The following is a 26605-nucleotide window of genomic DNA, read 5'->3' as shown; positions in this document are numbered from 1 at the left end:
CCCAGATTTGTGCTTGGAGACAGTCCTGTCTCGGACGTACCCAGGGGGTTCCTCAACTTCATTCTTGGTTTGTGCTCCACCATGGATTGTCAAGGGTTGGACTTCAAATATAGCTGTGGAGGGGGGCGTGGCCTGCGGGCCTGCAGCGAAGCGGGGTGTGCCAGGACCGGCCTCGAAATCAGCGACAGGTGAGTAGATGGCCCACCTGGGCCTTGTTATCTAATCACCTGTCGCTCTGTTATAAGCAGCAGCCAGGAGGAGGGATGTGGTTGGAGCTGGAGGAGAGCTGGCGTGAGAGCGAGAGAGACAGAGCCTAAAAGACAATTGCTAAAAAGCAGCCTGGGACATTTCGTCAAAATAAAACACTATTGTAACCCTGAAATGGACTCTCATGTCGGTGCTTGGTGGTCTGAAGAACCCACAGGAGGGCAACCTCCACAATAGCCTTTCCAAATCAGGTCAAACCAAGTGAATTTAACACAGGTGGACTCCAATTAAGCTGTAGGTACATCTCAAGAATGATCAGTTGAAACAGGATGCTTCTGAGCTCACTTTTGAGCTTCATGGTAAAATCTGGGAATACTTATGTAAATGTCATTTCTTAGTTGTTTATTTTTAATACATTTTCAAACAAAACAAACAACCTCTTGACATTGTCATTATGGTGTATTGTGTGTAGAATGTTGAAGACAAAAATGGTGAAGTGTGTCTCTCTTTACTAGCTTCGTTGAAGCATGTTGCTTTTGTAGCTGTTTCAGCAGATTTGAATTGCTAAGATAGGATCTTTGATCCAAGACACAACTTACATTTAACTAAAATGTTCTTTTCTTTGTGGTGGACAAAAGAAAAGTAGTGAGAATATCTCCATGTTTAGAAACTTGGCTTCGCCATGTCTTGTTAGTAAATACAGACACGCCACGCCCCACACACACATACACACACATACAGAACGCGTCTCTTCTCCGTCGCCTCTTCTGCAGCGCTCCAATAAAACACACTGAGATCTTCTCAGTTTCTAGCCGATACTACATAAAAAATAACGAAAAATAACGCATCATGTAGTAACAGTAACTGAGTTACTGAATATAAAAAATGCGTTAGATTACTATTTACCGCCAAAAGTAACGGCGTTAGTCCCAACACTGAACATTAGTTATTTATTTTTAATACATTTGCAAACAAAAATAACTTTTTGACGTCATTATGGTGTATTGTGTGTAGAATTTTGTGGACAAAAAGGAATTTATTCCATTTTGTAACACAATGTGGAAAAAGTAAAGCCCTGTGAATACTTTCCGGATGCACTTTATGCAACTGTAAATAGTACACATATTTTTGTTCTATCAGAACGGAGAAAGATAAAAGTACTTTATCTACACATGTATTTCCAGGCTTTTGCAGGCCATTTAAAATGATGTAGCGGGCCAGATCTGGCCGTCGGGCCTGAAGTTTGACACCTGTGCTGTAAATTGCCCATAAGCGTGAATGTTAGTGTGAATGCTGGTTTGTTAAAGGGGAACATTATCACAATTTCAGAAAGGTTAAAACCATTACAAATCAGTCCCCAGTGGCTTATTATATTTTTCAAAGTTTTTTTCAAAATTTTACCCATCACGCAAAATCCCTAAAAAAAGCTTCAAAGTGCCTGATTTTAACCATCGTTATATACACCCGTCCATTTTCCTGTGACGTCACATAGTGAAGCCAACACAAACAAACATGGCGGAAAGAACAGCAAGCTATAGCGACATTAGCTCGGATTCAGACTCGGATTTCAGCGGCTTAAGCGATTCAACAGATTACGCATGTATTGAAACGGATGGTTGTAGTGTGGAGGCAGGTAGTGAAAACGAAATTGAAGAAGAAACTGAAGCTATTGAGCCATATCAGTTTGAACCGTATGCAAGCGAAACCGACGAAAACGACACGACAGCCAGCGACACGGGAGAAAGCGAGGACGAATTCGGCGATCGCCTTCTAACCAACGATTGGTATGTGTTTGTTTGGCATTAAAGGAAACTAACAACTATGAACTAGGTTTACAGCATATGAAATACATTTGGCAACAACATGCACTTTGAGAGTGCAGACAGCCCAATTTTCATCAATTAATATATTTTGTAGACATAACCTCATGTCAGCAGGCCAGGGAAGCTAGGGTCGATATTCTTCTCTTGATCATCTTCGGTGGCATAAGGGACGGTAGAAGCGGTGTGAGCCAAGACATCCAGGGGGTTTAGCTCGCTCGTCTGCGGGAACAAACTGCCACCATTGCTTGCCGTGCTACCGAGGGCCTTTGTCCCTGAATTGCTCACACACTCCGGCAGATTCAATGGGGTCTGGCGGCAGATTTCTTTGACTTTATCGTTGGAAATGCATCTGCTTTGAGTGTCGCAGGATATCCACACATTCTTGCCATCTCTGTCGTAGCATAGCTTTCGTCGGTAAAGTGTGCGGAACAAACGTCCAATTTCTTGCCACTTTGGCATCTTTGGGCCACTGGTGCAACTTGAATCCGTCCCTGTTCGTGTTGTTACACCCTCCGACAACACACCGACGAGGCATGATGTCTCCAAGGTACGGAAAACAGTCGAAAAAACGGAAAATAACAGAGCTGATTTGACTCGGTGTTTGATAAAATGGCGGATTGCTTCTCGATGTGATGTCACGTTGCGCCAAAATTCACCCATTTAGAGTTCGAAAATCGTTTAAAAAAATATATGGTCTTTTTTCTGCAATATCAAGGTATATATTGACGCTTACATAGGTCTGGTGATAATGTTCCCCTTTAATATTTGACCAGTTCGCAGTGTGTCCCACCTCAAGCAGAACTATAATAAGGTGAAGCCCATCCATCCATTTTCTACCGCTTGTCCCTTTTGGGGTTGCGGGGGGTGCTGGAGCCTATCTCAGCTGCATTCGGGCGGAAGGCGGGGTACACCCTGGACAAGTCGCCACCTCATCACAGGGCCAACAGATAGACAGACAACATTCACACTCACATTCACACACTCGGGCCAATTTAGTGTTGCCAATCAACCTATCCCCAGGTGCATGTTTTTGGAAGTGGGAGGAAGCCGGAGTACCCGGAGGGAACCCACGCTACAGAAAATGAAGATGGGTGTATTCACAATTGTCTTTGGCCTCTAACTGGACCACATATATCAAGTGGAAGGTAACAAAGTCGGACTGTCCGTCCCTTCATGCAGACTAATGTATCTCACCCTCAGCGTCCAACAGTCTGGTCACCCCTAGCGACTCTGCGATCTCAAAGGCCTGTTCCAGGTTCTCACGGTTGCCCTGCTGCGACACCGCCTCCATATTGATCAGGTCGGGTCTGAAAACACACAATCATTGTGAGGAAGGGTATTCCGGCGACATCACTGAGCCGACACGACAAACATACCTATATCGGTGCAGCAGAGCGTTGAACATGCGTCCGTCGCTCCACGACGAGGTGAAGTTGACACAGCGGAGGCCCGGGTAGCCTTCTGTGGCCTGCTGGCTCCATAGCAGCAGTTTCTCCTTGGCTGTGAGGTCGCCCGACTCGCCGCACACGTAGATCTCGGAAATCTGGGTAGGGGGAGGACATTTGGAGTTAGGGGCTGCTTCAAATCTAGCAGACCTATCGATTCTATATGAATGACAAAAAGTGCGCACAGTCCATAAACTAATCAAAATAAAAAGTACCGAACTATAGAACAGCTACCCAATCAATCAAGAAACATGTAGCAGTCGACATAGCTCTTTGCTACAAGAAAAAGGCTGTCAACCAATCAGCACATGGCAGGGTTTAGCTCCACCCTTTAGATCATGGGTGTCAAACTCTGGCCCGCGGGCCAAATTTGGCCCGCCGTGTAATTTCACTTGGCCCTTGAAGCGATATCAAATTAACACTAAAGCTGGCCCGCCGATCCTCCCGAGAGTCTTCCAAACGCCAGCCAGCCAGCCAGCCAGCCAGCCAGCCAGCCAGTCACATAACATGTGCGGCTTCTGCACGCACACACATTAGAATGCAACGCATACTTCATCAACAGCGATACAGGTTACACTGAGGGTAGCCGAATAAAAAACTTTAACACTGTTAGAAATATACGCCACACTGTGAATCCACACCAAACCAGAACCCTTTGCAGCACTAACTCTTCCGGGACGCTACAAGGTGTGTGTGTGTGTGTGGGGGAGGAGTTTTGGTGGGAGCGGGGGTGTATTTTGTAGCGTCCGGGAAGAGTTAGTGCTGCAAAGGATTCTGGGTATTTGTTCTGTTGTGTTTATGTTGTGTTACAGTGCGGATGTTCGCCTGAAATGTGTTTGTCATTCTTGTTTGGTGTGGATTCACAGTGTGGCGTATATTTCTAACAGTGTTAAAAGTTTTTTATACTGGCACCCCTGTAACTTGTATCGCTGTTGATGAAGTATGCCTTGCATTCGCTCGTGTGTGCGTACAGGAGTCGCACATATCTTGTGACTGGGTCTGAACGATGTTAGAATGGATGAAAAGCGGACGTGACGATAGCTCGTAGAGTACGTTAAAGGTTAATTTGTTCAACCTTGGCCCGCGGCATTGTTCAGTTTTACATTTTGGCCCTCTCTGTATTTGAGTTTGACACCCCTGCTTTAGATACATAATCACTGTGATTGACTTTTGCGAGTAAAAATAGGATTACATAAAAAGCAAAAACATTTTTATTTTTTTGGGAATAAATGCGGCTTTTGAGCTTCTAGGGGAGATCAGAGTGACAGGATCCACATGGATGGACAAAAGCCAGGTCGGTTTACAGTTAGGATCCACAAATCCTGATCATACGGTGGCCAACAGCAGTGAACATGCAGCAACGTCCAAACACTCCAGAGAAATGATCCAAAACTACAAAAACGCAAGACATTTAAAACACATGGGGGAAAAAATGCTGAGAATGTAAAATAGAATAAAAAATAAACCCCAAAAACAAGGGCATGGTAGAAATGCTGCAAGTTGACAAAGAAAACAGCGGACAACGAACAAAGACTTCCTTCTGGAGTGAAAAATGCTGGAGTACATAAATACTGTACTGTACATAGGGATGGGTACAGTTCACATTTATACCGATGCAATTCCCGGTACTTTTTTTATGTGAAATAAATATAACTTTTTTTGGATAATCAAATCTAATTTTTTAATGCAACATTCGAAAATGTGCTATTTATGATAACTGCTGTTATATCTTGTTTTTTAATCACATTTCTGTGTCTCAAGACGTTAGATGGCAAAGGTGTGTTGGCTCCTCAGTTCAGCCTTTACTGTTCTGTCGTTTCCCTAAAAAGTGTTAATACTATAAGTATTGTACTTTTTACACACCAGCTGTTTGATTCTAATGTGCATCTTAGTTGTAGCTTTCATTAACAAATTTGGAGGTGTTGAAATCGCCATGTAAAATCGCTAATGCTAAACAGTAGCATGTCAAAAGCAAATCCAACGTATATTAGCATCAAGCTAGTACACCGCCACCTATATATATCTCATACAAATTCACCGCACCAATTACATTTGACGTTTGAGGCCACAATAGAATTAATAGGATACATTTTACTAACCATCCTTACTAAAAGAGTCGAATTACCACAAAATAATAAAAAAAAATATATAATTTTTCACGACTAAAAATGACACCACTTTCACTATTAAACCCTGTCTGTGCAAAATAACACATTAAAGACGCATGATAACACTGTCAAAGGTGATAATTGTAACTACAACAAGGCACGCTCGGAAACGCAGTCTTTTGTATTCTGCAGAAGACTTTAATAAACACAGTCTTTTGGATTCTGAACAATGAAGAGGGGGCCTTTGAATCCACAATTCGTCTGTGAAGTCCTTGCTCACAATTCTCCCCCAAACATCCCTTATTTGTAGCCGCTGTCACACGTAAGGACGTTGCCTTTGAGCAATCACCCACTGCCTTCGTCTTATATCGACAATCACGGTAACAGCACATCCCACCTCCCCGGATTGTAATTAATCAAATGTATATACTTGTTCTTATGCTTTCTGAACTCACTATGTTCACTGCTCGCTGTACATATCCTACCAAGTCAGACCTACACTGTTTCAATGTCCATTTCTCTGATGATATTATTGTTGATGACTGAAGTGCTGATATCAACCAAACCTAACCCCCCTCCCAACCCCAACCCCCTCCACATCCCACCTCCCGGATTGTAAATAATTCAATGTATATACTCTGATGATTAACTTGTGTGATGACTGTATTATGATGATAGTATATATTTGTACCATGAATTGATTAACGTGGACCCTGACTTAAACAAGTCGGGGAACTAATTCGGGTGTTACCATTTAGTGGTCAATTGTACGGAATATGTACTGTACTGTGCAATCTACTAATAAAAGTCTCAATCAATCAATCAAAGCAGTGGCTGCAATTATAATCACAGCTCCAAAACCATGGAATCGCAAAGCGTCCACTAGGGCTGAAACGACGCGTCGACGTAGTCGACGTCATCGGTTACGTAAATACGTCGAGGACGTTTTTGTTCGTCGACGCGTCGCATATTTACGTCACACTACCGTCATGTCGGAGCGCAAAGCAGACGATGCGAGCGAGGGGAAAAAAGCACGCCAAAAGTCGTCAAAAGTGTGGGAGTATTTCAATAAACGGCCTAAGAAGAAACGCTACTTTTACTCCGCTACTTTTATCTACATTCAACTCGCTACTCGCTACTAATTTTTATCGATCTGTTAATGCACGCTTTGTTTGTTTTGGTCTGTCAGACAGACCTTCAAAGTGCCTGCCTTACTGGTGACGTTTCACTTCGTTCCACCAATCAGATGCAGTCACTGGTGACGTTGGACCAATCAAACAGAGCCAGGGGTCACATGACCTGACTGGCTCCGAGCTAACTTCGGGTGTTACCATTTAGTGGTCAATTGTACGGAATATGCACTGTACTGTGCAATCTACTAATAAAAGTTCCAATCAATCAATCAAAAGTGTGAAGGAAAAAAGACCCTTTTTTTATTTCAACCGTAAAGACTGACTGCACAGTTCCTGTCTTCACAATAAAAGTCCCGCTCCATCGCGCCTGCGCTTTCAAAATAAGAGTCTCCGAAAGCCAGCGCAAACAAGCTAGCAAGCTACGGAGTTTGCCGCCAATGTATTTCTTGTAAAGGGTATAAAAACGAATATGGAAGGTGGACAAATAAGATGCCAAATAACAACCACTTTCATGTGGTATTAGACAGAAAGGAGGAACTTTTTTTCTCCTCCATTTGAAAACGTGGACGTTACCAGCACTGCTTCCTGGTTACAATCAATGCAAGTCATCAGAATCAGGTAATAAATGATAATGATGAATGGGTTATACTTGTATAGCGCTTTTCTACCTTCAAGGTACTCAAAGCGCTTTGACAGTATCACCCCATTCACCCATTCACACACACATTCACACACTACACCAACTTATATTCTTGTCTTCATGAAAGAAAGGAATCTATATGTTAAACATGCATGTATAATTATTAAAACACCTTTAACATGTAAACAAAAACGGCAAAATAAATAAATATAAATTATATACTGTATATATCAATGTATGTATGTATATATATATATATATATATATATATGTGTGTGTGTGTGTGTGTGTGTGTGTGTGTGTGTGTGTGTGTGTGTGTGTGTGTGTGTATATATATACCGTATTTTCCGCACTATAAGGCGCACCTAAAAACCACAAATTTTCTCAAAAGCTGACAGTGCGCCTTATAACCCGGTGCGCTTTATATATGGATAAATATTAAGATTCATTTTCATAAAGTTTAGGTCTCGCAACTACGGTAAACAGCCGCCATCTTTTTTCCCCGTAGAAGAAGCGCGCGGTGCATGCTGGGATATGTGACGTTTCATTTCCATTTGTGTGTTTATGTAAAGACCCCAAAATGGCTCCTATTAAGTGTGTTGTCTGTCTAATTATAAATAATGCAGACGAGGCGTGTTAACTGAGTTCTCAACGTTTACTCACAGCGTGCTAACTGCCAGCATACAACGCTTCTCAGGGCTACCGCGCATGCTCGTAACTATCGTTGCATGCTGGGTAGTGTAGTTGTTATATTTGCTAGCTCATAACAGCACATTGAGAGACACGCTTACGCGCTTAATTCAATACTCGCCGTCATTCCGGGTGGATTGACAAAAGACCTCCAGCCGCTAGATATTGGTGTCAACAGGGCATTCGAAGCTAGACTGCTAACTGCGTGGGAACAATGGAAGACAGAAGGCGAACACACCTTCACTAAGACGAGGAGGCAGCGCCAGACGACGCCAACATCTGCCAGTGGATCGTAAATTTGCCCAACTTTTCACTTCGGACACCGAAGACGAAGGATTTACGAATGAAGAATAACTTCAGAAAGTGAGCGCTATGTTTATTTTGTGTGTTGTGACATTAACGTTCGAGCAACATTATGTTGCTATTGCTCTGCACTATTTTGAATTTTACTATGTTTAAGATTGCACATTTGCGTACATTTTGGGAGTGAACAGAGTTGTTAGAACGCTGGTTTTTAATATATTATTAAAGTTTGACTGACCTATCTGACTGTTTTTTTGACATTCCCTTTAGCGCAGCGTAGGCGCGGCTTATAGTCCGGGGCGGCTTATTGGTGGACAAAGTTATGAAATATGCCATTCATTGAAGGTGCGGCTAATAATCCGGTGCGCCTTATAGTGCGGAAAATACGGTATATATATATATATATATATATATATATATATATATATATGATATGTGTGTGTATGTTACTCAGTACTTGAGTAGTTTTTTCACAACATACTTTTTACTTTTACTCAAGTAAATATTTGGGTGACTACTCCTTACTTTTACTTGAGTAATAAATCTCTAAAGTAACAGTACTCTTACTTGAGTACAATTTCTGGCTACTCTACCCACCTCTGCTAATAATGTTGTTGTATGCACACTGTGTCGAGCGGAAATGGCCTATCATAGCAGCACAACGGCAGCGTTCTTGCCATAACCATCAACTAGTCAATCGTCCGCGTGAGTATACGTTGTCATCATTACACAAAAACATGAATGTGTCATTTGTATCTGCGTTGTAAATTCATAAACTAAAGCACCGTTTCGCTCTGAGAGGAGCGTTTGGCGTGCCTGTTCAGTGTTTACAAAGACGCGCTCCTCTTTAACGCTAACGTTAATTAGTTGTGCAAATACCTTTTACAACATTAACAATTACGTATACTATGTACAAACGAACAATTAACTTTCACTTTAATCATACTATCATTGTTGTGTTATTAAGCAAAATAAGCAAAAGTTTTACTTTTGTTGAAATGTTTACACTGTTACAGAATATTTCGTTTTGCACTTTTTTGTATTGGATGTTTATCTTTATTTTTGCACATTTTAGCAAATAAGCAATACTTTTACTTTTGTTGAAATGTTTACACTGTTGTTACAGAATATTTCCGTTTTGCACTTTTTTGAATTGGATGTTTATCTTTATTTTTGCACATTTTAAAGCAAAATAAGCAATACTTTTACTTTTGAAATGCTTATACTATTGCAGAATATTAAGATTTGCACTGGATGTTTACTTTTATATTTGCACATTAAAAGCAAATAAGCTACTTTTAATTTTGTTAAATGTTTACATTGTTACAGAATATTTTGTCATGTTGTTGTCAATGTTGACTGAGTGGCCATACTTTTTTTTTTGTAAATAAAAGCCATGCCTTTTGAAAAAACTGGCCTACATTTATTTTTTCATCTTCATTTTAAATAAAAAAAATAATCGGTAAAAGGAAAAATAATCTATAGATTAATCGAAAAAAATAATCTATAGATTAACCGATTAATCGAAAAAAATAATCTATAGATTAATCGATAGAAAAATAATCGTTAGCTGCAGCCTTAGCGTCCACCTTCCTCAAAGTTGAGTCTTGTAAGACGAGATTTGACGAGGATTACGGCTCATGACGCAGCACAGGGGTTAGTGGTTAGGGGTTAGTAGTCCTGAGTTCAATCCCGGGCTCGGGATCTTTCTGTGTGGAGTTTGCATGTTCTCCCCGTGACTGCGTGGGTTCCCTCCGGGTACTCCGGCTTCCTCCCACCTCCAAAGACATGCACCTGGGGATAGGTTGATTGGCAACACTAAATTGGCCCTAGTGTGTGAATGTGAGTGTGAATGTTGTCTGTCTATCTGTGTTGGCCCTGTGATGAGGTAGCGACTTGTCCAGGGTGTACCCCGCCTTCCGCCCGGATGCAGCTGAGATAGGCTCCAGCACCCCCCTCTACCCCAAAAAAAGGGACAAGCGGTAGAAAATGGATGGATGGATGGCGCAAAACACCCATTAATGGAAACACCGACAAGTCGCAAGTACTTTGTCGACATTTTAGAAATATCGCTTTTATTTTGCGAAAAACTGCAATGGGAGCATGCACCTGGGGATAGGTTGATTGGCAACACTAAAATGGTCCCTAGTGTGTGAATGTTGTCTGTCTATCCGTGTTGGCGACTTGTCCAGAGTGTACAGAGCCTTCCGCCCGAATGCAGCTGAAATGGGCTCCAGCACCCCCCACAACTTGAAAGGGACAAGCGGTAGAAAAAGGATGGATGGGTGGATGCAATGGAAACGCAGCTAGTGTAAATCCCATCATCAGCTGCACTTCATATTGAATATTCCAACACGACAGTTGCTTTGACAACAAGCCAGTGAATGTGCACACGAGCTACTATCGGCTATCACAAAGTAGCACAGGGAAAATCTGATTAGAAGAGGAAGTGGTGTTATTCTCATGTTCATTATTTAACATATTTCACATAAAAAGGTGCTTGGTACTACGGTGTATTTACAATCTCTAGCTCATCAAGATGTTTTCTTTTGATGACAGCAAATACACAAATATAGTACATTAGCATCAACAATTCAGTTGACTGCAGTCTGGGCCAAAACACCCTAACATCAGTCAGTTTACTCCACTGCGTGTGACAATACTGTCGTAACAAGCAAACAGAAGCGCCGGACAACCAAGATGGTCTGCTCTGCCACGATTAGACCCGTCGGACGGAGGCAGGAAGACGAGCGCAAAGGCCCTTTAAGAGCTGATAACACACCACAGGACACCAGAGGATTATGACAAAACAGCACAAAGACGCCCCCTCAAACAACATGATGTTCGCTACAAATATGTCCAAAGAGAAGAAAAGCTTGTCATAAACTACTAATGCTAATGTGCGGTCACAAATGGAAAACGTCACTCAATTTAAGTGCATTGCAGGATACAATAGACTAATGTTGCTCGAAAACACTCATTATTGGACTTCAAAGTAAGCAAAATATACTGGTTTGAGAGTACAAACCTTGTTAAAAAAAACATTGTAGCCTTTAAGATTTCTGGTTTCCTTCTGTAGTTTTGTTGGTAGCCTAATCTTTCCAGAACAATTTAAGCCTCAGACTCCTTTTAACATCAGTAAGCACACACCTGTGACAGATGACTACTGACAGGCTGTTGCTGCAGCCACTGAGAGCTCTCCATTGTGGGGTCCAACCTTTCAGACGAGTTGCTGGTCAGTGCCCCCCAGTCCACCCGATTGGGCGTGGTGGCAGTTGTTTCTGGCGAAGTCAAGAGGAAGTCGCTGGCGTAGCCCGACGACCCAAAGAGAGAGGACCTCTCCGGCACGCGGCCCGGTGTGTCCAAGTCAAATCCTTCACCTAGATTGTCTGGAATCCAGGTTTGGTTGAAGGTGTCCGCATCAGTTCCTATTTCATCCTCAGACAGCTGGACTTTGAGAATATTTTCTGTGACCGGAAAAGGAGCAGGCGGTTCTTTATGAACCTCCACCTCACGGTCACACCTCCATGCTGGAGAGCCAAAGTCATAAGGGTACACAGTCCTCACCACGCAGAGCTTACCGTCCACCTCTCTGATGTGCACCACACCTTTGTGCTCTCCTGCAGAAGGTGCCCCCTCCAATAACTCCTCCTTTTGTCTTTCCCTCCATGTCCTCGCTGCCCAACCGTTGTTTTTTTTTTCTTTTCTTTCAAGTAAGCTAGGTTTGTCAAGAACCCCGTGGACCTTCTCCCGGACCTGACAGACCCTCCCTCCTCCTGGCGTAGTGCTGCCCAGAGCTGGTGCCGTGTAGACCGGGCTAGTGGTAGTGGTTTGGCCCGGGATGCTGGAGACGTCAACACTGGCACTGACAGCGTCTTCTTCTCCTGGAAGACAAAATATTCCTCTCCAGACCGGACTGAGTTCAGGAAGGCCACTATAAGAATTTGGGGAAGGAGTGCTGCGGTATTCCAGCTTTTGCACCGTTAGATGAGAGCGCACCCCAAGGCTGAGATCAGAGTCTAAAGTTTCAACAGCAGCATACTTTGTCTCATCCTCGTGCTCAAGGCGTCTCTCAGAAACCTGCTCTTCCACGCCGACTTTCCTGCTCTTTTTACGTTTTTGTCTACGTCTAAAGCGTAGCCGCCTCTTAGATGAACGCGGTGGGCTTCCACTGGTTTCCCCCTCTGGCAGAGTTCTGACACAACCCATTGAGTTCCCCATCAGGAAGCCTATTGACTATTCAAGTTTTACAGCAAAAAACAGAGGACGAAGGCGTTAGGTTGATCTACTCAAGTGACAAATTAGTTATGGAAGTTCCATTTTTCATAAAACCTGACCAACAGGATAGATGCCATCTCTAGAGAAGTGAGTGGAAAATAACCTTTTCCCTCAGCCCATGAATGATTCAGTTGCAGGCATGGTCATCTTTGAGCATCTTCCTTCCCACCCCAGTGTAAACTTGCAGGCAGATGGCGGATGCTTTGCTTGAGCTATTTCTTTTTAGATCCCAGAAGATTTACGCGAGAATCCAAGGACACGAGGACACAGAAGAGACGCGTTGAGGAAGGGAAGGAATCAGCTTTGAGGGCGCCGTGTGATTCATCAAAGGCCTTCTTTGAGGCGAGGTGCTGTGTGGTCATGAGAGCATGTCATCAGGAGCTGGCAGGTTTGACAAGTTGAGTGCAGTCAATCTCTCTCTAGAGCATCACAAAAAAGTGTTGTTCTATGTTGTGCTTGACAGGATCGTCTTTGAAGTTAGGGCGTCCACGCTCATGAACAGGTAAGGTCAGAAAGCACATGTTGCAGAATTAATGATACCTCCCTCGACTGCCGTGACATAGGACAGAGCTCGCAGGAAGAGTCCGGGTGGAAGACGTATTAAAGGTGACGCGGTCAATTACTGGTGTAGTAAATGAAAGCTCAGATTCCCACGGTGCCGAGGCAGCACTGCGTCCTGGTTGGTTGTTAGAGGGAGTCACACAGCCAATAGTAACACAGATTGCAGTCAGGCTCGGCCAATCCTCTCACAGCTTGTTTGAGAGTCAGCTTCTCCTCGTCCTCCCACGGTGTGGTCTCACGTCAGATACATGCAGGTCATAAGGCTGTCTAAGCGTTACAATCCAACATCTCTGTGGTTAATTCCTTTTCCAAGAAGCATGTGGAATGATTTCTAATGCCCAAAAACGGATCCAGACTGTTTATGGCTCTACAGTCCCATGTCAGCTTTCCTGTCAAGACGGCTGTCATCCACGTCAGGGAGGATAACTCATTCCAGGATAAATCTTCCGTGTGCCAGTCCTGGCTTCAATAGGTGGTGCAGTGTGACGGCGCAACAGTTGAACAAAATCCTCGGTTTGCAGGAGACGGGGATTTTGTGGACCAGCAGTTCTGTCTGCTCTCTCTTTGCTCCCCTGGGGACTTTATGTCTCCTAATAGATCCTCACTGCATCTCATTAGGAGCACAGAACTGGTGTCTAAAGCAAGAGATGAAAACGGTGCATCTATTTACTCAGAGCTAATCTAGATCCGGTTCAGGTGGAAGACCCAGTTCATGTTAGAGATGTGCACCTGGAACTGCGCCAGCAGGATTCGGCATCCAATGCGGGGAAGTCTGGAACTTCACCTCGAAGACAGGCGGAAGGGAGGGCAAGGAGACGAGGACCACAAGGCGTCTCCACCTCCACCTAAAGACGAGCTCGTTCCGCTCGATACGATTGGCGAAAACGACAAGCGTGTGTTTGTGCCTGTCATCCGCTCCGGCACACGAGGGTGTTTCTGGTCTGAGGCCTACTGATGAAGGCTAGCCGGGAGCTCCAGTGACAGCACACGGCCTGGACGTGACGCCCCTTGCCTGGCTCCCACCCTCTGCTTGCTAGCTTGATCGCTGGCTTGACACTGGCAGAGAAAAGCTTTTCATCTCCCGGCTGCTGCAGTTTCCCTCTCTCTCTCTTTCTCACACACAAACTAAACCTCCTCCCTCCCTCCCTCCCTGTCTGACTCGGCTCTCCTCCTCTTTTCCACTTCCTTGCTACTGCTTCCTTCTCTCTCTCTCTCGCTCCTCCTCGCTTTTTTATTTAACTGTTAGTCAACCACAATGCACACTTTGGGGCTAAACGCTACAATGAATGCTTGAATGTTTACATCCATGTTTTATCTGTGAACTGTCAAGGGACTATGAATGCAAATGTATGCCACCTGTGGTGATAATTCATCACGTGTACCTAATACAAATGCTTTTTATTAAACAACGAAGAAAATAATAGAATCCAATGCAGGTGTGGCAATGCATGGTGGATGGAAGAAGACAACAATGTATCGTTTGCATCCAACAACAACAAAAGAAGATGAAAGTTGATAACACCAATTTGACACCATCATTTAAAGGGCCATATCTGCATTACTGTTGAATACCACCTCTCAGTTAGCACATGACACGTTGCATCACAGCCTGGCTGGCACTAAGAGGATTGGCAGCAATGCAGCGCATGTAGAAAAATCTAAGCGGTTTGCCTCAGCAGCAAGTGTGTGATCGTGTGTGTAATCTGTGGTTTCACTGGGCTGGAGAACCGCACAAGTCGCGAAAGAAGCGGCAATCCATCAAAAAACACCCAAAGCATTACAGGTCTTGCATGCACTCAAACACGAGCTAATCGAGGCCTTCATCAGCTATGCTATCTTCCTCTGGCGCGATCGAGTGCTTTCCATATATGACACTGGCCACAAGGTACTTTTGATCAATTATTTAGCTGTTCTCTGGTCAATAGCAGAGGCAGATGCACGGCCAGTGGAAGGTTTAAGAGTTTGCATGTTCAAGCAGCTGAAAAAGGCCATTTTGTACCATGAGGAGCTAATATTGCTTCATGTAGAAGTAAGCACATTATACCATGTGAATGTCTTTGCTTCAACGGCTGCTCAGGACAACTCATTTGACTAGTTAACATGCAGAGCCTGTGTGGGCGGGGCTAAAAAAAGGAAGGCGCTGCTGGTCATCTTTATTAGCGAGCTACATGTTGACACCAAGTGGCTTAAACGAGTAACTACACAAGACAATTCACAATAGGAAATAAATACAAATATATATATATATACATATATATATTAGGGCTGGGCGATATATCGATATACTCGATACATCGCAGGTTTGTCTCTGTGCGATATAGAAAATGACTATAAAAAACGATATACTTTTAGCGGCAAGCATTACACTACATGCGTTTCCCACTCTTTCTTGTCTCTCCTTCTCACAGAGACTTAAAACAAGTGCACCTTCTTACATACGTCACGTGTGCAACGTCACACGCTCCCGCGGAGCAGACAGGTAGCGACATGGTAACGTTAGCTGTGATGCTAACGGTGCGGTGCGGGTGGTAATACGAGAGAGAGAAGGTGCGAATCTGGTAACAAATGGAGGAAGAATTAATTCCCACGAAAAACAGCACGGGGTCCATCGTCTGGCGGTGGTTTGGCTTCAAGCGGGAATATGTTGAACAATTATGCGGCAAAAGCGTTGCTACAAAAAGTAGCACCACTGCTAATGTAGCATCATTTGAAAAGTCACCCGCTGGAGAATGAAGAGTAATTGAAACTCCGCATGTCAACATCTCCGTTTGGTGCCACATCAACAAAATGCCGAAGCAACCATTTCCACATCAACACCGTATGAAACAAATAGTCAACAACAGAAGGAGATAACATCCGCAGGAACCTACCACATAGCGAAGGACGTACACTATTTGATTTCCTATTATGCAGCTCATTTATATTTGACACTTATTGAAATATCTTGTGTGACATCATGCACAAAAGTGCACTTTATTTGTTTTAAACTATTGTAGTGGCGTTCTGTACAAAAAGTGCACTTTAATTTAGTGTTGTTTTGATATGTCATCTTAGTGACATCATGCACAAAAGTGCACTCATAGCTTGTTTTAAAATGTCTCTGACAATATTGCACTTTCTGTTTTGGAAATGACATGAATGTTTGTGCCACTGCTTAATAACTGTTTAATAAATATACTTTTGGTCCATTGACTTAGTTGTGGTTTCCCTCTCTGCATGAAAGGTTAAAATGAGCATATATTAATGCAGTATGAAGAAGAATGTTTTAACACATAGAATCATCATACTGCTGTGATTATATGCATCAAGTGTTCATTCAAGGCTAAGGCAAAATATGGAGATATATATCGTGTATCGTGACATGGCCGAAAAATATCGAGATATTAAAAAAAGGCCATATCGCCCAGCCCTATAATATTATATATATATATATATATATATATATATATATATATATATATATATATATATATATATATATATATATATATATATAATTTAACGGATTATGAGGAGACAAAATATCCAGCAAGAAGAGACCTCATTCTTAGCCTGGTTCTTAACAGAAATATGTCTAAGAGCAGCCATGGCCCACATGTTTGTATAATTAGTTCACCATCCAAGCTGTGTTCATACTTTCCATGACTACGACCACACTGGACGTCTAAACCCCCCCCCCCCCATCCCCCTTTTCCTGCACTGTAACTCACTGCCTTCTGCTGAGTCACGCAAGCGCCTGCTGAGGTTGTCCTGCGCTACCGTTCCTGCAGCAACCCGGTGTCACCTTGTCTGAGGGCACACAGCACCACGGACTGGAGGCCAGACTTGTCAACTGCAGCCTGCCAAAACTAGGGATGGTCGGTACCTTTTTGGCACCGACCGAATCCTGACAGTCCTACCGGGCACCGAGTCACGTAAATTCTAACGACGCCAACTTAGGGTACCTGGGTTGCGTGTGACGTCACACACTTTGGCACGGGTACCTGGGTTGCGTGTGACGTCACACACTTTGGCACTCCAGTAGCACAGAGGGAACCCTGCCAAAATTACCTCTATTTCCAATGCCAACAAAGCAATTGACTCAAAAATCACTCCAACGAAAGTAAAGTAAGGCCCTACTTTTTCTAAAATGTGTTAGCTTGATGCTAATATACATTGGCTTTGCTATTGACATGCTTCTGATTAGCATTAACGGTTTTACATGGTGTTTCAACGCCTCAAACTGTGTTCATAAAAAAGACGACAGTTAGCTGGTGCGTTCTAAGTACAATACTTACAGTGTTGACACTTTTTAGGGCACAACCAAAGACTGAAATGACTACCAACGTGAACCCCGACTTAAACAAGTTGAAAAACTTATTCGGGTGTTACCATTTAGTGGTCAATTGTACGGAATATGTACTGTACTGTGCAATCTACTAATAAAAGTTTCAATCAATCAATCAATCAATCAATCAATCAATAGCCAACATAAACTATACAGTATTACCATAACGTCTTGGACTTGCAACTGTAATTGAGACTTAAAACAAGATACAACTGGACAGAAGTTACCATCATCAGCTCATTTTTAAATGTTGCAATAACATTTTTTATTTTGTTATCAAAAACAATTCGTATGTGTTAACACACACACAAGTACTGAACATTGGTACCATAGAGCAGTGGTTCTCAAATGGGGGTACGTGTACCCCTGGGGGTACTTGAAGGTATGCCAAGGGGTACGTGAGATTTTTTTTTAATATTCTAAAAATAGCAACAATTCAGAAATCCTTTATAAATATATTTATTGAATAATACTTCAACAAAATATGAATGTACTGTAAGTTCATAAACTGAACATCAAATCAAGTAGGCTATTCCATTCATTACAATGGAACAATGCAATATTCAGTGTTGACAGCTAGATTTTTTGGGGACATGTTCCATAAATATTGATGTTAAAGATTTCTTTTTTTGTGAAGAAATGTTTAGAATTTAGTTCATGAATCCAGATGGATCTCTATTACAATCCCCAAAGAGGGCACTTTAAGTTGATGATTACTTCTATGTGTAGAAATCTTTATTTATAATTGAATCACTTGTTTTATTTTAAACAAGATTTTAGTTATTTTTATATCTTTTTTCCCCCAAATAGTTCAAGAAAGACCACTACAAATGAGCAATATTTTGCACTGTTATACAATTTAATAAATCAGAAACTGATGACATAGTGCTGTATTTTACTTCTTTATCTCTTTTTTTCAACCAAAAATGCTTTGCTCTGATTAGGGGGTACTTAACTAAAAAAATGTACATCACTGAAAAAAGGTTGAGAACCACTGCCATAGAGTACCACGGTTCAAATGTAAACAGTACCCATCCCTAGCCACAGCGATTGACAACTACTTTAACGATTCATACAAAACAGAAACACTGATGTCAGCCATTATGTCATTATGACTTCATCCGTTGATCTCGTTAGCCAATTAAAAGATGGCTCTGTAAGTCCCTGATGCTTATTAAGTCCTTCTAATGCACAACTAATACAATTTATGTTCGCGTTCGACGTTGACATCCCTCGTATTCGCTTTCAACGTTCTAATTAATGATTACAAGAAGCCAACACAGACCTGGAAGTGAAGGATGATGGTCCAGATGAGACCCAGCGTGAGTTTAGGGTTTCCGTCGGTGATGTCATCGTTCCTGATGTTGACAAGTTTGACCTGGAAGAGAGCGTGCAGGCGCTCTTAAACGCGAGGTGTGTGGCTTTGATACAAGAGTTTGAACGAGCCAAGTGGAAACATACCTGTTTCTGCTTCAGGAAGTCCAGTGCGATTTGGACATTCTGCAGTCGATGAAATCTCATACGGCCTTTCTCCCGGGACTGCAACACAACGCCAAAGGAGTCACAACACGAGTCAGCGGTTTTGTGCATGCTCCTCTGGTGAAGGAGGCTTTGAAGACATGCTGAGGACCACAACAAACCGGTCCAGGAAGAGAACCGCACACTCCACGCCAAACCGTGTAGCAAACACACACACACGCGAGAGAGAAGACGACATTCTAACTGACAAAACACACAGGATTAGTCCACATGCGTGTTTCTGGCAACACTTTCACTTGACATCAAACTTTGACTTGTTAAAGTTCCTCATTGTGCTCCTGGCTTGAAAGACACGTAACACTCTGGAGGTTGGGGAATGCATGTCCACTAGAGATGTCTGATGATATCGGACTGCCGATATTATCGGCCGATAAATGCTTTAAAATGTAATATCGGAAATTATCGGTATCGGTTTCAAAAAGTTTTTTTTTTTTTAATATAAGGTTCTGGATCATATTTTTTCCTAAGTGGCTCTCACAAAGTTTGCTTGATTAGCATTGTTGTTGATGGGGAAGGGATCTTTGGTTCCTACCGCAGCGTCACACGATCACGTGACTGGCTTCCTCATTATCTCTCAAAATGGCTCGGGAATGTCCGATAGATATGATCAAAATACTATCAATCTATTAATCCGCAAACTTTGGAAGGGTTAGGGTGTCATCAATCAGATTTATATGATAATAGTTTCAATATAGAGGCAACTTGTCTTTCCACTCTACTCGTACTTTATCGCTGACAGGCCTAGTTTACAGACATCTATGTCGTACCACTAGATCATACTTGCCAACCCTCCCGGATTTTCCGGGAGACTCCCGAAATTCAGCGCCTCTCCTGAAAACCTCCCGGGACAAATTATCTCCCGAAATTCAGGCGTTTTCCCACAATATAAACAGTGTGCCTGCCCAATGACGCTATAACTATAGAATGATCGAGGGCGAGTTCTTGGTTCCTTATGTGGGTTTATTGTTAGGCAGTTTCATTAACGTCCTCCCAGCGCGGCGGCAACAACACACAACAACAGCAGTCACGTTTTGGTCTACCGTAAAGCAGTTTGTCTGCCGTAAACAGCAATGTTGTGACACTCTTAAACAGGACAATACTGCCATCTAGTGCATTTGATGAAAGCACTTTTGTGCGTGCCACACAGCAATGCATCATCAGAGAGGGTGTTCAGCATGGTTAGAAAAATAGTGACAGAGAATAGAACAGGGATGGACAATTCAACCCTTAACTCAACAAGTATATGTGTAAATAAATGAACACTGAAATTCAAGTATTTATATATATATATACCGTATTTTCCGCACTATAAGGCGCACCTAAAAACCAAAAATTTTCTCAAAAGCTAACAGTGCGCCTTATAACCCGGTGCGCTTTATTACGATTCATTTTCATAAAGTTTCGATCTCGCAACTTCGGTAAACAGCCGCCATCTTTTTTCCCGGTAGAACAGGAAGCGCTTCTTCTTCTACGCAAGCAACCGCCAAGGTAAGCACCCGCCCCCATAAAACAGGAAGCGCTTCTTCTTCTACTGTAAGCTACCGCCCGCCCCCGGAAGAAGAAGAAAAAACGCGCGGATATCACCGTACGTTTCATTTCCTGTTTACATCTGTAAAGACCACAAAATGGCTCCTACTAAGCGAAAAGGATCCGGTTCATAAAAAGACGCAATCTCTCCATCCGCACACGGATTACTACCGTATTTCACAGCAACTGATATTCCTGTGAACCGCACTGTGGAACGGGAGCACGTACGGTGAATATTCGCACCACAGGGAATGAGAAGTCATCCTTCACTGTGGTTCTAGCTTGCCATGCTAACTTCCACCCATGGTGATATTCAAAAGGAAGACCTTGCCAAAAGAGACCTTTCCAGCCGGCGTCATCATAAAAGCTAACTCGAAGGGATGGATGGATGAAGAAAAGATGAGCGAGTGGTTAAGGGAAGTTTACGCGAAGAGGCCGGGTGGCTTTTTTCACACAGCTCCGAAGGCGAACACACCTTCACTAAGACGGGCACCGGACGACATACGCCAACATTTGCCAGTGGATCGTAAATGCCTGGGCAGATATTTCGGTCACAACTGTGGTCCGAGCTTTCCGGAAGGCAGGATTCACAGAACTACTGGACAACAGCGACACTGACTCCGATGACTTCGACGAGACGGAACCGGCCATTTTGGATCCCACGCTTGCGCAACTTTTCAATTCGGACACCGAAGACGAAGAATTCGAAGGATTTACGAATGAAGAATAACTTCAGAAGGTGAGCGCTATGTTTATTTTGTGTGTTGTGACATTAACGTTCGAGCAACATTATGTTGCTATTGCTCTACACCATTTTGAATTTTACTATGTTTGTGATTGCACATTTGCGTACATTTTGGGACAGAGTTGTTAGAACGCTGGTTTTCAATATATTATTCAAGTTTGACTGAACTATCTGACTGTTTTTTTGACATTCCCTTTAGCGCAGCGTAGGCGCGGCTTATAATCCGGGGCGGCTTATTGGTGGACAAAGTTATGAAATATGTAATTCATTGAAGGTGCGGCTAATAATCCGGTGCGCCTTATAGTGCGGAAAATACGGTATATATATATATATATATATATATATATATATATATATATATATATACACATATATATATACACAATAAAAGAAATATATATTTATAGCTAGAATTCACTGAAAGTCAAGTATTTCTTATATATATATATAAATATATATATATATATATATGAAATACTTGACTTGGTGAATTCTAGCTGTAAATATACTCCTCCCCTCTTAGCCACGCCCCTCCCACCCCCCACCTCCCGAAATCGGAGGTCTCAAGGTTGGCAAGTATGCACTAGATGGAGCCCGCGTACCACAATTTGAAAAATGATTGCTCCATTACATACAATTAAAAGCCTACTGAAACCCGCCTACCGACCACGCAGTCTGATAGTTTATACATCAATGATGAAATGTTAACATTGCAACACATACCAATGCGGCCGGGTTAGCTTACTTAAGTGCAATTTTAAATTTTGCGCGAAATCTCTTTCTGAAAACGTCTCGGTAGGATGACGCCTGCGCGTGACGTCACGGATTGTAGAGGACATTTTGGGACAGCATGGTGGCCAGCTATTAAGTCGTCTGTTTTCATCGCAAAATTCCACAGTATTCTGGACATCTGTGTTGGTGAATCTTTTGCAATTTGTTCAATGAACAATGGAGACAGCAAAGAAGAAAGCTGTAGGTGGGAAGCGGTGTATTGCGGCAGGTGTTGTGCCGGATAACGCACCCCCGCCGTAGAATGCACTCCCTGACTGTTGTGCCGGATAACACAGCCGGTGTTTCATTGTTTACATTCCCGGAAGATAACAGTCAAGCTTTACCATTGGCCTGTGGAGAACTGGGACAACAGAGACTCTTACCAGGAGGACTTTGAGTTGGATGCGCAGACACGGTACCGTGAGTACGCATGCAGCTGCGCCTTCCAAACATTTGATCACTTGCCCGTACGTGCGTGCCGCTATGTGCATGTCACGTACATAACTTTGGGGAAATATATGTGCTGTATGAACTTTGGGGAGGTGAACGGTACTTTGGGCTGTGGGATTGAGTGTGTTGTGCAGGTGTTTGAGTTGTATTGGTGGGTTATATGAACGGGAGGGGGAGGTGTTTGTTATGCGGGATTAAATTGTGGCATATTAAATATAAGCCTGGTTGTGTTGTGGCTAATAGAGTATATATATGTCTGGTGTTTATTTACTGTTTTAGTCATTCCCAGCTGAATATCAGGTCCCACCCGCCTCTCACAGCATCTTCCCTATCTGAATCGCTCCCACTGCCCTCTAGTCCTTCACTCTCACTTTTCTCATCCACAAATCTTTCATCCTCGCTCAAATTAATGGGGAAATCGTCGCTTTCTCGGTCCGAATCACTCTCGCTGCTGGTGGCCATGATTGTAAACAATGTGCGGATGTGAGGAGCTCCACAACCTGTGACGTCACGAGCATATCGTCTGCTACTTCCGGTACAGGCAAGGCTTTTTTTATCAGCGACCAAAAGTTGCGAACTTTATCGTCGATGTTCTCTACTAAATCCTTTCAGCAAAAATATGGCAATATCGCAAAATGATCAAGTATGACACATAGAATGGACCTGCTATCCCCGTTTAAATAAGAATCGCTTTTCAGTAGGCCTTTAAGGATGTAATGATGTGAAAATTAAACATTAAGTTTGTTTCCTGCATGCACATTCCTGTCATAGGAATCATCCACTTATGAGAAATGGCTTGTTATCCACGCGTCACTCTCATGCAGCTCCACCTAAGAGGCCAGAGCGTGAGGTTTTGGGGTCAGGGGTCAAAAGTGAGTACAGCGTGAGGGCGGAGACATTAAGCACTCCCAACGTACTCCCTGAGCTCCTTTATCATCCTCATCATCATCGTCATCATCGCCATACTCCTCTCCTGTGAGCGGGATGAGAGGAGGCGCCCGTGAGGCGTACGCCTTTCTCAGCAGGGGAGCGCTTCTCTGTTGCTACGGCAACAGCAGGGCGGGGAGGGAGGCAGGAGAAGACGAATGAGAGAAGGAATAAATCACAAAGCGGAGAGCACACGCCTGGACCTCAAAACTTAACTGATGATGGGAAGTCACATGACGAGCTATTCAGCGTGAACTCACTGTGTGTGTGTGTGTGTGTGTGTGTGTGTGTGTGTGTGTGTGTGTGTGTGTGTGTGTGTGTGTGTGTGTGTGTGTGTGTGTGTGTGTGTGTGTGCGCGCGTTATATCCATACCAGGGTGACGCCAGAAAGGACTTCCAGCAAGGAGATCAAGTTGTGTCCGTCTCTCAGGTCCTCATAGAGGTCAGTGATGTGCTTCCTCACCTGCGGTGTGAGACGAGGGGTGAGGAAGAAAGAGATAATTATTCATTATTGCACGTTCGTGGTGCTGTTGACCTGACATGTCACGCCAACCGGCCGATGAGGGTTGCCGGGGCAACAAGCAGTGGGGTGTGTGTGTGTGTGTGTGTGACGTGATGACCCAGCAGGATACACAGCGAGGCGAGCAGTCAGGGCTTGTTTGTCATTTGGAAGTGGAAAGGGGGAAAAGCACAAGATGTCGGATTTTAGACACCTAGATCAAGGACGGTCGAGGAAGACATGCGGACCTGCGCCACAGCTGGTTTTCTGCATTGCTAAAACTTCTGCTGCAGTCCGGACCACAAAACTGTAAAGCTGTAGCACTGCTTCTCACCACAGGAGGCCGACAAAGTCAAGGCCGTGCCAAACTACAAAAGGGACTTTTTCATTTAAACTACACCAAGGGCTGGGCAATACAGCCTTTTATTACTATCTCGATATTTTTAGGCCATGTCATGATACACGATATATATCTGGATATTTTGCCTTAGCCTTGAATGAACACTTGATGCATATAATCACAGCAGTATGATGATTCTATGTGTCTACATTAAAACATTCTTCTTCATACTGCATTAATATATGCTACTTTTAAACTTTCATGCAGAGAGGGAAATCACAACTACCGTATTTTTCGGACTATAAGTCGCAGTTTTTTTCATAGTTTGACCGGGGGTGCGACTTATACTCAGGTGCGACTTATGTGTGAAATTATTAACACATTAGCGTAAAATATCAAATAATATTATTTATCTCATTCACGTAAGAGACTAGACGTATAAGATTTCATGGGATTCAGCGAATAGGAGTGACAGATTGTTTGGTAAACGTATAGCATGTTCTATATGTTAGTTATTTGAATGACTCTTACCATAATATGTTACGTTAACATACCAGGCACGTTCTCAGTTGCTTATTTATGCCTCATATAACGTACACTTATTCAGCCTGTTGTTCACTATTCTTTATTTATTTTAAATTGCCTTTCAAATGTCTATTCTTGGTGTTTGGTTTAGGGATGTCCCGATCCAGGTTTTTGCACTTCCGATCCGATACCGATATTGTTTTTGCATTTCCGATCCGATACCGATACTGACCGATACTGGCCTATCTGAGCATGTATTAAGGTTTAAAGTTATTTAGCCTACTTAGTTGTCAGAATCATGTTAAAAGGGTTTTAGTACTCTTGATAACAACTAGCCAGCTGAATTAGGGGAGTTTGAATAATACACAATGGTTGGTAACAAGAAACTGACCTGTTTATTCAAGGATAAACACAAAATAGACAAAATTATACATGACAAACAGAAATGGCATCATTGAAACTAGGGCTGGGCGATATGCCCTTTTTTTAATATTGCGATATTTTAAGGCCATATTGCGATACACAATATATATCTCAATATTTTGCCTTAGCCTTGAATGAACACTTGATGCATATAATCACAGCAGTATGATGATTCTATGTGTTTTGATTGATTGATTGAGACTTTTATTAGTAGGTTGCACAGTGAAGTACATATTCCGTACAATTGACCACTAAATGGTAACACCCCAATAAATTTTTCAACTTGTTTAAGTCGGGGTCCACTTAAATTGATTCAAGATACAGATATATACTATCAGATATATACTATCATCATAATACAGTCATCACACAAGATAATCACATTGAATTATTTACATTATTTATAATCCAGGGTGTGGAGGGGGGCGCCGGATGTAAGTGTCAGAGTTTGATATGAGAATAAATCTAAAGTTAAAATATAGGGTAGAAATGCACCCATTTGCAGGAAATGTAGTCTTGATTTTCAAATTTTTCTTTCAAGGCTTGCATGTCTACATTAAAACATTCTTCTTCATACTGCATTAATATATGCTACTTTTAAACTTTCATGCAGAGAAGGAAAACACAACTAAAAAAATCACAAATTTTTTCATACGGTGTTGATGTGGAAATTTTTGCCTCGGCATTTTGATGGTGTGGACGTGTGGCACCAAATGGAGATAAGCGTCTTGACAGACGTCACAATATTTGAACAATGATGACGAAAACTGTTTTCTCTGTCGTGTCCGTGTGTCGAAAATTGTTATGCGCTTATTTTTTTATTTGATTTTGTGCGTGGCATAGATTTGCTATGCGCAGAGGACGCTTAAACAGTGCGCACCTTAGAGGGAGTGTTGCTCGCACGGCTGCGCTAGCATCACAGCTAACGTTAGCCATGCTGCTACCTCTCTGCTGCGAGAGGACGTATACATATGTGACGTATGACGTGGCAGTATGTGACGTATGACGTGACAGTATGTGACGTGTGTAAGAAGGTGCACTTGCTGTCTGTGAGAGGGAGACGCAGGAAAGAGTGAGAAGAGCCGGTCGTGTAATGCCAGCAGCTAAAAGCAACTTCTTGAGAATTCACAGACCTGTGGATGTGTTGAAGGTGTGCTGGAAAATGCGGAACGGAAATTAGGGAGCAGCAGAAAAGTGGAATGTATTATTTAAATCGGTGCGTTGGAAAACACGGACCGGAGTTTTTTTTTAAACTGGATCTGGATCGGCATTTTCCCATGCCTTGCCGATACGCAATTTTTGGCAAATATCGGCAGCCGATCCGATCCAAATATCGGATTGGGAC

General features: G+C 42.8%; 1 protein-coding gene across 4 annotated transcripts in view; it reads right to left on the bottom strand.

The window, feature by feature from the left end:
• Positions 1-26605, bottom strand: part of macf1a (microtubule actin crosslinking factor 1a) — a 438368-nt gene that overhangs the window by 243450 nt on the left and 168313 nt on the right. For 3 of the 4 annotated variants that reach the window (XM_061930784.1, XM_061930787.1, XM_061930786.1), the window contains exons 4-8: positions 23847-23936; positions 18977-19054; positions 18801-18893; positions 3407-3573; positions 3225-3337 (exon numbers count right to left, since the gene is read on the bottom strand). In XM_061930784.1, coding sequence (XP_061786768.1) covers positions 3225-3337; positions 3407-3573; positions 18801-18893; positions 18977-19054; positions 23847-23936 — 541 coding nt within the window. Of the gene's footprint in view, positions 1-3224; positions 3338-3406; positions 3574-11499; positions 14287-18800; positions 18894-18976; positions 19055-23846; positions 23937-26605 lie in introns of those variants that run through there. The other variant, XM_061930785.1, reaches the window with a different exon arrangement.

Source organism: Nerophis lumbriciformis, linkage group LG37 (genome assembly GCF_033978685.3).
Source record: "Nerophis lumbriciformis linkage group LG37, RoL_Nlum_v2.1, whole genome shotgun sequence".
Lineage (NCBI taxonomy): Eukaryota > Metazoa > Chordata > Actinopteri > Syngnathiformes > Syngnathidae > Nerophis > Nerophis lumbriciformis.
The sequence above is the reverse complement of the archived record's forward strand: the minus strand, read 5'-3'. Positions and strand labels throughout refer to the sequence as shown.